At 36.5% G+C, this 12,377-nt stretch overlaps 1 protein-coding gene across 1 annotated transcript in view; it reads left to right on the top strand.

The window, feature by feature from the left end:
- The window catches only part of ABCC8 (ATP binding cassette subfamily C member 8), a gene marked incomplete at its 3' end in the record, with an annotated part of 70,993 nt that extends 60,507 nt beyond the window's left edge, over positions 1 to 10,486 (top strand). Inside the window, exons 32-37 of the mRNA XM_083358473.1 lie at positions 1,685 to 1,763; positions 5,161 to 5,269; positions 5,884 to 5,987; positions 7,422 to 7,555; positions 7,709 to 7,771; positions 10,349 to 10,486. Of these exons, the coding sequence (XP_083214599.1) occupies positions 1,685 to 1,763; positions 5,161 to 5,269; positions 5,884 to 5,987; positions 7,422 to 7,555; positions 7,709 to 7,771; positions 10,349 to 10,486 (627 nt within the window). The remainder of the gene's footprint in view (positions 1 to 1,684; positions 1,764 to 5,160; positions 5,270 to 5,883; positions 5,988 to 7,421; positions 7,556 to 7,708; positions 7,772 to 10,348) is intronic.
- Between the last annotated feature and the right edge of the window lie 1,891 nt (positions 10,487 to 12,377).

The following is a 12,377-nucleotide window of genomic DNA, read 5'->3' as shown; positions in this document are numbered from 1 at the left end:
GGCGCACGGAACGCTGTTACCTTCCCACCGTAGTGGTCCCTATTTTTCTACTTGCATTTTTACGTGCTTTTGAACTGCTAGGTTGGCAGAAGCTGGGACGAGTAACAGGCGCTCACTCTGCTACGCGGCACTTGGGATTCGACCCGCCAAACTGCCGACCTTCTGATCAACAAGCTCAGCGTCCTAACCCACTGAGCCACCGCGTATATATATATATATATATATATATATATATATATATATATATATATATATATATATATGTTTCAAGTGTTAACTATTTAGATTACCTTGCTAGGCCCCAAACATGGAGCAAATCTTTATTGCCTGTTTTCAGCCTATCTTGAAGGCCATCGAACAGGCTGTAGTCACACTGGACAGTTCATATATTTACACAAATATATATATATATATATATATATATATATATATATATATATATATATATATATATATATATATATATATATATATATATATATATATATGTTTTCTGAGGTTTTCGCGGGTGTTTGTATGTGGATCTTTGGTCATTCGGGTTTTTTCCCGCGTAGAATTGAAGGTGTAGGAGCAACGTTTCGACGGAATCCCATCCGTCATCCTCAGGCTGGTGGCTTCAGCTTCCTTCAGCTTGCTTCTCCCAGAAGAAGGAACCTGAAGCCACCAGCCTGAGGATGACGGATGGGATTCTGTCGAAACGTTGCTCCTACACCTTCAATTCTACGCGGGGAAAAACCCGAATGACCAAAGATCCATATATATATATATATATATATATATATATATATATATATATATATATATATATGTGTGTGTGTGTGTGTGTGTGTGTGTGTGTGTGTGTGTGTGTGTGTGTGTGTGTGTGACAATGTATAGTTATCTGAAAGTAATAAAGTACACTGAACTCAATGGAAATAACTGCTGAATCTTACATAGGATAGCCCTCCTATTGAAAAATTATTCTGAGACGATATTGTTCTGATGAAAGTATTTTCTGTTGTGTATCTTTGGTATTCTTACTCAGATATGTAACCCTTAGTAAATTCAGATGAACAATTACTTTCAGGTAAACATGCATAGATTTATAGTCTTACAAGATATAGCACTCAAGAGTACATATACTGTTTTAAGAAAAACCTTTGTTTTTCATTTAAGATTTTTCATTCAAGTTTTTATTTTTCCAATACATCAGTTAAAAACCAATCTCTCCCTTTTTAAAAAACCTTTCAAATCATCCATTAACATTTTTTTTTAAAAAAATCACATGATGTGCCATTTATTTTGTTCCTAAATTTTCAGTACATTCTGATCACATTTTGGGATGATATCTCATGCAATAGGTTTTTCTCTTCCTCTCCTGGACCAACTCTCCAAATTTGCATTAGAACAGGACTGGGTGTTTCTAGTCATGGACAGATAAAGTTGGATATAACCTCCCAATTTTTGTCTCAGGAAATTGTGAAATTAAAAGAGAAATACTGAAGTGATTAATCATTAATTAATTAATGTTGCATAGGTGCACTTTTTACATAGTAGTAGTATTCCTAAGTGCAAAGTCACTTTTAATAACTTCTTATCTTCACGGGAATCTAACCTGCCACTGACAATCTGTTTCTACTGTGTACTTTTAATACTAATCCCTGTACCATTCCTAGCTCAAATATTATTTTTTTCTGATTTGCAGATTGGAATATGTGGCAGAACAGGCAGTGGGAAGTCATCCTTTTCTCTAGCCTTTTTTAGAATGGTTGATGCCTTTGAAGGTAAATTTGTACTGAAAAAGTAAACATCTCCCATTTTTGTTTTATGTATTTTAACATTGTTGGTTTTCTTTTATAATAAAGGGACCATCTGTCTTTTGTCCATTCTTCTCCTCTCCCCCCCCCCGCCACCCTGATATCTCAAGAAAACATAAAATATCTTTTGCTCTATTTGCTTCTCTCAATCCCACAAAATTAGCAAGGGGTTTCCATCTAATTTTGATTTCTAAAGTTAATTAATATATAGCATACATATATGGCTAAAAGTGGCCACATAACATTCCTGCCCATTCCAATGGAATAATGGAGTGGAAGAGATCACCCAATGCAATTGGATAAATTTTGCCCAACCTCTTTTTAAGGTCATCCAGTAAAGAAGAAGTGACCTACTTTCCTAACATTCAGTAGGATTTTTCCTACCAGAATGTAAGACCCAATACCCTTGATGTGCATGCAGGGATGATAAAAGAATAGTCTCACTCTACTTCTTTGTCATGCTCTTCAGGTTCTTGAAAAGAACTATCATATCTTCCCCGTCATCTTTTTTCAGGGTTTAACAAGTATCCCTCAGCCTCTGTTCATAAGACAAAGTTCTCTCCTCAGCCTCTTTATCCTGCTCTACATCTGATTCAGATTTTAGTATTTCAAGGACTTGGTAACTTGAGGTGGGGGGCTTGACCAATACTGAACACATTGGAAAGAAATCTTCCTGCAGTTTGGAAGCTACTTCTATTCATGCAGAATAAAAATGCATTTTTCTTTGTAACTGGTATGTTACATTACTCACATTACATTATTATACTCAGCGTATGATCAATTACAATTCTAAGTCCTTTTTTAAGTATTAGTACCAAGCCAAATATCCCCTGTTCTATACTATGCACTAGAGTTACTTTCCCAAAGTGAAGAAATCTTCATTTATCTCCACTAAATCTCAAATTATTTTCATATACATCTTTAATTTACTAATATTATAAGAGAGAATTCTGTTTCTATTTTATAGAACAGAGGTCCCAACCCCTGGTCCATGGACCAGCACCGGTCTGCAACATGCCAGCAACCAGTCTACGCAAACAAGCAAAGCCCCATCCATGGGATGCAGGCAGCACACAAAACCACACCACCTGCGGTCCACAGAAAATTCTTTCTCCATGAAACCAGCCCCTGGTGCCCAAAAGGTTGGGGGCTGCTGATACAGAATAATGTATATTATTAGCTACCCCACCTGCAAATCTGGCAGCATTCAAAAAAAATATTTTATTGTTTTATTTCATAAATTATTAATAAAAATGCCGATGAGTACAAGGGGTGAGCCTCATGTCACCCCACCTAATAGCACTATTTGATAGCAAATCATTGGTCACCACTCTGAGTTTGTTTTCTAGGCAGCTAGGGATCTAACCTGTACGTATGTCAAACATCTACTATCTAACTAGTTTGCTAATTAGAATGTCATTGGGTTAGGTATTTACAGTTGAGTCACTTTACAATCTGCTCTAGAATTTAGAATCTCCCAGTTTTGGGTGTCATACTTCCCTGACATTTGGTCCCCCCCCCTTTATTGAAGATAGGGCTGGTATGTACTTTCCTCTAGTCATCTGGTATTTCAACCCCAGGACTTCTCAAAAATGATAGTTTGGACAAAATCCTTAGCAAGTTTCTTTACTATCCTACCACCCTAAGATGTAATCCTTCTAACCTTGGACATTTGTACTCATTTGAGGTCAGTAGGCATTATCTGACTATATTAAGTTCAAGTTGGAATGCTGATCCTACAACAGCTATTCACAAATGCATGCAGGAGTACATAGTCTCTTCTAGAGAAGGTTGAGCTAAATAGGACTTGGGTAAGACTGCCTCTTTTTTGTTATTTTCAATGAAAGCTTGATATACTAGTCCTTTATCTTGAATATATCTGAAGAAGCCCTTTTTGATTTTATTTGGACCCTTTGTACCATTCTGAACACATGTGAACTGTAGTTTTCTGAATAAACCCTAGCACTCCAGACCAACCAAATGTACTCCATAGTGCCCTATGCCTCTTCCTACATCTTATGTGACTTTTTCATGCTCACAGTTTAATTAAGCTTTCTGTGCAACCATGTTGATTTCTTATGACATCTTTCCATTTTCCTCCTTTTGAAGTTATCTATAATTTTACTTATGACATGTCCCTTTTTAAGAACTCCTGCCTCTTTTTTCCATTAGCTTGTCCTGCTATGGAATCCCATTAATCATAGTTGATTCAAATTTACTTTTTAAAATTCCAAAATATCTGTCCACACTTGACTTCACTTTCCCTTGATATTCTGAATTTCAAGATCATGTGGTCAGTTTCTCCCTATTTTCCTTCCACTTTGTCTACTAAGCCTTACCTGTTAGTTGAAAACAAATCAAGATTAGCTGATTTCCATCCTTTAACTGCTGGTGGAAAAAAGTGCCAGGAATTTTCTTGTAGGATCATACTTGAGCAGTCACTAATTAGACCAATCACTAATACTTCATGTTTTTTTTTAAAAAAGGTATGCAATTCATCTGCAACTTTTTTTGGGTTGTATAGGACATTTAAAATAAGTTATTTACAGCAGATAGTCTCATGGTCTTTGATATTTGATCTTTATTTTTTCCTCAAATCAAAGCAACCACATTATTCCTATTTGTGCAGCTGTTTCAAAAATTGGTCTTAGCTCTTTTCCTGTGTGGGTGGATGCACAGTCACTTGGTTCCACATCTTTGCTAATGGGCAGGATTACCAATACTGTAGTGCTGCTTTTACTACTTAATCCACTTACTTTAGCGTTGTGACATTCATTCATCTTTGGATCCATCTTTGACATTTCATGCACATATTCCTATCCTCAAAATCTTGGTTTTCATTTTTTTTTAAAAAAAGTGATTTGTTTCATCTTTTAGATCCTTATACATAAATAATGTGAGCATCAGTATTTTCAGGATTAAAAAAACAATAGCAACAATCTTGAATCACCATCCATTTTGAATGATATTTTCCTAGTCACACTGATCCAAATCAGAATTTTCTGTTTCTGAGACTTAACAAGCTTTTAAAAACATTTAATTTGGCTGGATCATGCAATACTTTATACTAGGTAACCTACAGCACTCTTGGTTAAATCTATGTCATGCTTCCGTTACATTTCTCTAATTTCTTTTTATTATTAATAGGACACAAACATACTCTAATTTTCCAGTCTTGTATATCAAATTATTTTCAGTGACATATAGAGTAATCAAAATAATTATAGCTATAAGAGCATTCCACATTAACTGAATGAATTATTGTTCTGTAGTATGTATTAATTTACCATCACTGTAATCTCACATCATTAGAAAATCTGATTAACAATATTAATTTTTTCTGTGTTTTTTAAAAAAACAATAGGAAGGATCATTATAGATGGCATAGATATTGCCAAGCTTCCTTTACAAACTCTGAGATCCAGATTGTCAATTATTCTCCAAGACCCCATTTTGTTCAGTGGCACAATCAGGTGAGTGTTCCAATGATCAAGTTTAGTCATCCAATTGTCCCAGTTAGGATAAAGAATAGTATGCAAAAATATAGTTAAATGCTGATGGAAGTTGCTCTTCCATTAATACCAATAGATAAAGAAGAGCATGAAGGAAACGGGAGATTTTAATGCTATGATGCATTTTTGGTTGAGATTGTGATTTATCATCCCTGTGTCCACAGTTCACAAGTTGCTCAAAAAAAAGTGTTTTTAACTTTTCTATATGTGCCCTTTTTGAAATTTGTTTTAAATGATGTTCTGCTGAATTTTACTATAAGAATATGAGTCTAATTGTTTCTTACACTTATCCAAGGAAGCAGTTTCTACAGCCCGTAAAATAAACACAGTGCACAGTATGTGTTTATTTTTGTACATTTTTATAAATGTATTCCTTCATTTAAAATGGGGATTATATCTATATGGTAGTCATGTAGCTACATTTTAAAAAAGTTTCATTTGCTAGGCCCGTACCTTGCATTTTAAATTTTAAAATGAGACATATCAGTAGTAGTAATACATTGTGCTCACTACAGATTAAAAAAAATGGAGACAAGCTTGAGTCTCTTTAGTCATTTTTATTTTTATTTTTGCAGATTTAACTTGGATCCAGAAAAGAAATGCACTGACAGCACCTTATGGGAAGCATTGGAAATAGCACAACTGAAGCCTGTGGTGAAAGCATTACCTGGGGGGCTAGGTAATAATTCCTTTAACTGTGGAGAGATCGGCACTTAAAACATTTCTACTTGATTTAGCTGTTTTAGAGAGACACCAATGCAAAGTGTGTTCATAATTTGCTCATTTTCTTTAGAAATATCTTCCTCCAGAAAATGGTTGGCACTAGATAAAATTGCAAAGTAATGCAGTCAAGCGATCAGGCTTTATTCTCAAAGTCTGGCTACATTACCATTTTTCAGTTTTGTCTGTAGGTTTACTTTTGGGCCCCCCGCTATGTTTCCTAAAGGAAGAAACTTCAAAGAGCTGCCATTAAGAAGTCCCTGTCTCAAGTTTATTATCTTATAGGCCATTCCCCTTCTTAAATTAAAGGTAAAGGTTCCCCCACACATGCGTGCTAGTCATTTCCGTTTCAAAGCCGAAGAGCCAACGCTTCTCCGAGGACATTTTCGTGGTCATGTGGCCAGCATGACTAGACGCCAAAGGTGCACAGAACGCTGTTACCTTCCCACTGTAGTGGTCCCTATTTTTCTACTTGCATTTTTATGTGCTTTCGAACTGCTAGGTTGGCAGAAGCTGGGACGAGTAACAGGCGCGCACTATGTTACGCGGCACTCAGGGTTCGACCTTCTGGTCAACAAGCTCAGCGTCCTAACCCACTGAGCCACCATGTCCCTCCTTCTTAAATACTGAGACTCAAAAGCATTTAGGGTGTAATACCTAAGGATCTATGCATTCAGTTGCACCTTGTAGCTCATTGGCAATTATCATGAATTGGATCTGGGAGCTTGTAGGTAGACAAGTCTGAAGATCCAGGCCCCAGTTCTCCTTTGCTTCCCCTTAGAATCCTAGCAATTATGTCTGCAATGGCTTTCAGATTGCCTTGAAGCTTAGATCTATGTAGAATGAATAGCAGCCATTACATTAAAATGTTACTGAGGCATAAACTCTTCTATCCATTGCACTTGTCATGATGCAGTGGGACTACGGTATCATCAATGGGTGCAAGAAGCAGTGAGATAAAATGTCATTCCATGCCTATCTTGTCAGCTGAAGTTATCAGAATTTTGGAGTTCATTTCTCCCTCCATAAGATAGTAATGAGAAAAATACTTGCAGAGATGGGGGTGGGGGGAAGGAGACAAAACTGATCAATATAATCTCAGTCCCTGGTCATGTGTCTGTTAGGTGTGGTTTTGTATGCTGGTCAAAGGGATCTGTAATTGCACAAATAGTGCAATTGTGTGTGTGCATATATATATAAGGGACAGAGGAACATAATACATGAACTTGGAAATTAAATAGAAATGACATATTCAGGAATACAGGATACAGGATGCATAATATAAGTAATGCTGGTGTATGAGAAAGTGAGACTTAGAATAATGAATTGGTAAAAGGAAGAAATCCATGAGTTTCCATATGACCTCCCTTCTCTAAATATTTGTTTTAATCAGATGCAATAGTCACAGAAGGTGGAGAAAATTTCAGCCAAGGGCAAAGACAGCTGTTCTGCTTAGCCAGAGCATTTGTACGGAAAACAAGTATCTTAATCATGGATGAAGCCACAGCGTCTATTGACATGGCAACTGTAAGTTCAGGGACTGAAACGTTCCTGATAAATTACATAATAGTTCAATAAGGAGGCAAAATTCTTTAGTAATTATTGAAATGCTGTTCAGTGTTTCCATGTATATAAGTGAGTTCATTAATTAATATAAACGTTCATTGTCTGCTTATGTAGGAAAACATTCTTCAGAAGGTTGTAATGACTGCCTTTGCTGATCGTACAGTAGTGACAATTGCAGTAAGTATATTATATTTTACTGCTGAGATGTTATTGATTTGTAACTCTAAGCATGTTATTTCCTGTTTCAAAAGCATTATCCCTTTTATTTCAATTTATATAGACATATTTTGTCAAAAAACAGATCATGCCAGACAAATATTATTGTATTCTTTGCCCAGGTGACAAAATTAGTGGACCAGAGGAATGCTGTGGATATAATTTACTTGGACTTCAGTAAGACATTTGATGAAGTAGACCACAACCTACTACTTGAAAAGATAGAAAAATGTGGGCTAGACAGCATCACCACCAGGTGGATTCGTAGCTGGCTGCCCGGCTGTACTCAGCGTGTGGTCCTCAATGGAACTGCACCTACATGGAGGGAAGTGTGTAGTGGGGTGCCCCAGGGCTCTGTTCTAGGCCCAATGCTCTTCAACATCTTCATCAATGATTTGGATAGGGGATAGATAGGGAAGTCATCAAATTTGCAAATGACATCAAGCTGGCAGGAATAGCCAACACTCCAGAAGATTGGCTTAAGATACAAGAGGATCTTGACAGAATTGAACAAAATCTATCTAACAAAATGAAACTCAGTGGTGAAAAAAGTAAAGTTCTACGTTTAGGCAAGAAAAACCAAATACACAAGGTACAGTATAGGTGGTACCTTGCTCAATAGTAGTAACTGTGAGAAGGATCTCGGAGTCCTAGTGGACAATCACTTAAATATGAGCCAGCGGTGTGCTGCAGCTGCCAAAAAAGCCAACACAGTGCTAGGCTGCTTTAACAGAGGGATAGAATCAAGATCTTTTGAAGTCTTAATACTACTTTATAACACCTTGGTAAGGCCACACTTGGAATACTGCATCCAGTTTTGGTCACCACGATGTAAAAAAAAAGTTGAGACTCTAGAAAGACTCCAGAGAAGAGCAACAAAGATGATCAGGGGACTGGAGGCTAAAATATATAAGGAACAGTTGCTGGAATTGGGTATGTCTAGTTTAATGAAGAGAAGGACAAGGGGTGACATGATAGCAGTGTTCCAATATCTCAGGGGCTGACACAAGGAAGAGGGGGTCAATCTACCGTATTTTCCAGTGTATAAGACTACTTTTTAACCCATGAAAATCTTCTCAAAAGTCAGGGGTCGTCTTATATGCCGGGTGCTGAAAATTTAGGGACAGGGCTGGCTGGAAAACCTGGAGCGGATCTCCCATTTAGTCTGTGCAGGGAAAGCGGGACCAATTGGAGAAGAAGCTGCAGTCTGTGATTTTTTACAGGCTGGGGTCTGGGCGTCTTTCCTTCTAAAGTTGAAGAGCAGCTGTAGTATATCCCAACTTGAAAGGCAGGTGGGGAAGGCAGCAGCCAGAGCAGCGACTTAGCTCTAAGGACACATTTGACTCAGGAACTGGGCGGGCTGGCTGGAAAACCTGGAGCGGATCTCCCATTTGGTCTTTTTTTTTAAAATCCCATTTATATCCTGCCCTTCTCCGAAGACTCAGGGTGACTTACAATTTAAAGCACAAATCAATGTGCTTAGCAATAGCCTTCATTCTGTGTATATGCCTGTTTATTAGGGCTTTCACCCCACCCCCCCAAGCAGCATTATTACAAAGTCAGCTTATTGCCCCCAACAATCTGGGTCCTCATTTTACCTACCTTGGAAGGATGGAAAGCTGAGTCAACGTTGAGCCTAGTGGGATGCGAACCTGCACTAATTGCAGGCAGCTGGTGTTACTTAAGGCTCTGCGCAGGGAAAGCTTTAGAGTGAATTATTCATCATCATCGCATGGTCAGCCAGATGTTCAGAATGGATTTGGCATTTTTGTCTAACCTATCAAGTCCTTACCAAGGACCTGGGATAGGCAGATGTGGATGTTTGATGGTATTACAGATATTGTTGCAGGATGGAAGCAGTTCCTAGTAAGGCTGCCTTTTGCAATTGACTAATGGCAAATTTGTCAATGCCAATGGTATTCAAGTGGTGTTCCAGTTGCTTTGGGATTGCACCCAAAGTGATTATTATTATTATTATTATTATTATTATTATTATTATTATTATTATTATTATTATTATTATTATTATTGCAAATCAATAGGGAACCAGGTTGTCCATAATACTCTGCAAATGGATGCAGCAATAGAACATGGCGTATTTATTTTATATATCTCTTTCCATCAATGCAACCAATAAAATCAACAAGCAAATTAATAATATGAAATCAGAATTAACATAACACAATAGAGATTATCTTGTTTCTTAACAATTCATCTATGGAAGTGACATGCTCAACCTTCAATGCATTGGGAAAATGAGTTCACATGGGACAAATCAAGGCTGCCTTTTTAATTTCAAAAACAAAGCTAGTATAAGAGGAAAATGAAGTGATAACAACTTATATGCCAGCAGGTAAAATATTTTCAGCCAGAATGGTATATTTTTTTCTTAAATATGTATTTTAACGTAGAACAGAACAATGAACATTGTATTTGGGGGTTATGGGGCCTGCAGATATTTGATTGGAGACTTTGTTTCTTTCAGAAATAGTTATATGTTGCAATTAAAAATTTTTATCATGCCTGTTTGTCTTACAGCACCGGGTGCACACCATTCTGAATGCTGATATGATTATTGTCATGAAGAGAGGAGTTATTTTAGAATACGACAAACCAGAAGTTCTGCTGGAAAAAGAAGACAGCGTGTTTGCTTCTTTTGTTCAAGCAGACAAGTAGCTATAGTATAAATTATTAAACTATTCAAAAGAACAGTTTTTATTATCAATTTTCTAATTATGTAAAATAACTGTAAATAAAAAATATTTAATAATAAAAAGCTTAGTCTATAAGTTCTTAAGAAATAAAGCACAATTCATTTACCTCTTAAGTGTGAGTATCTTACTTTTCCAGCAGGACCTATTGAGATTTTTTTTTCTTTTCCACTGGTTTATCTCCAAGTTTCATAATGAATCAACTTGAAATTTTAAAAAGAAATAAAAGCAAGTTTGCATGATGAGATATTTAAATTAGGGCTCTGCCAGATGTCAAAAATTGACACCTTAGGTAAGAACCTTACATTAGCCATGCCTATTTATCAAAGGCAAAGGCTACACCAGCAAAAGAATTCCGTGACTGCACCTGTAATTAAGTACATTATGTACATTGAATATCACATGGATAAGGAATATATCTTGGCAGGATGATAGAGAATTGTAAAACTATTTACCAAATTATGGAGACTTCGGTGGCAATTTCAAGCCCATAGCAATTTTACTGCTCAAAACGAGTTAAATGAAAATATAACGCAAAGCCCGATACACAGAAGCAGGCATGATATAACGAAATCTGAACAATTAGCTCTTATTAACAATACAGCTCATACAATAAAACAATACAGGTTATAATTACCAAATATGAATTCTACAGCTTACTAAATGTTTTACATAAATGACTATTGGTAAATCTGTGGCAGATTAAAGATCATTTTTCATACAAGTTATGATTTTAAAATCTCTTATTTCAATTTCTTTCTTACAAATTGAAACCTTTCAAAATATGTAGAAATGTGTCATTAGTATGGACAGAAGATTCACTCATTTCTTTAAAAGTAATTTTTATTAAAGGTTTTATGCATTGTAAAAATAAACATAAAAGAAAAAGAGCAAAATAAAGAGAATAGAGCCCAATGAACAGATTAAAAAGAGAGAAAAGAAGAAAAAAAAGAAAATATAATTTCCAATCTTCTTTACAACAGTTCAAATAAATTTACCTATTCTTCCCCTTTAAGGTTATATTATGGTTCCCTTCAAGGCTCACTCATTTTTTAAGTAGACCTATGAGCCATTCATCCTGGATGAGGTTTTCTAACCACACATATCTAGGCTACTCCTTAAATACACACTTTTCTCAACCAGCACAGTACACTATGTCCTAAATGTCACACAAAGATTTTCATTGTATTTGCACCCCATATTAACCTTGATTAAGGAGCATGAACGTGTTGGAGGAGATTCTGCAGTGTCTTTGAGTTTTTCCAGGACAGAACCCACCGGCTACTTAGCACAGAGAAATATAAAAGTAGGATTTCTGTCAAGCCGTACAAAGGCCAGGAGGAAAATGTGCTGATTTTAAAACCCAAGAACTGTAAGAGAGGGATAGCAGTATTAACTGTCAGAAGGTAATCAAGGGTAAAGAATAAACATCCTGTATTATCTCAGAATCGCTGTTTCTAGGATTCTTGAGTCTGGTGTATATATTTATTTACTACAGAAATATAGCATCACATGTAGAATTTTAACCAGAATCTCATACTTTCCATATCCTCCAAATGCACAGCAACCACTGTATGAGATTTATGGAAACCAGAATTCCAATACCTATAACCTTAAGTAGATATGTTGGTCTTGAACGGAGGAGACTCAATTCTAGTTCCACTGTCAGACAGTGAAGCTCACTGGATGATTTTGAGTGAGTTACTATCTCTCATCCCAACCCACCTTAGAGGGTGATGGTTGCCGAGAAAAAGGATAGGAGGGAATAGGATGGACCCCATCTTGAGCTCCTGAAGGAAAGGCAGACTCTAACTCTAAATAGGTAATCTTCATGGCAGTTTAATGCTTAGGTTATG

The sequence above is a fragment of the Vipera ursinii genome (assembly GCF_947247035.1).
Source record: "Vipera ursinii genome assembly, chromosome: 1".
Classification (NCBI taxonomy): domain Eukaryota; kingdom Metazoa; phylum Chordata; class Lepidosauria; order Squamata; family Viperidae; genus Vipera; species Vipera ursinii.
Note: the sequence above shows the minus strand (reverse complement) of the source record. Positions and strands in the feature narration are given on the sequence as shown.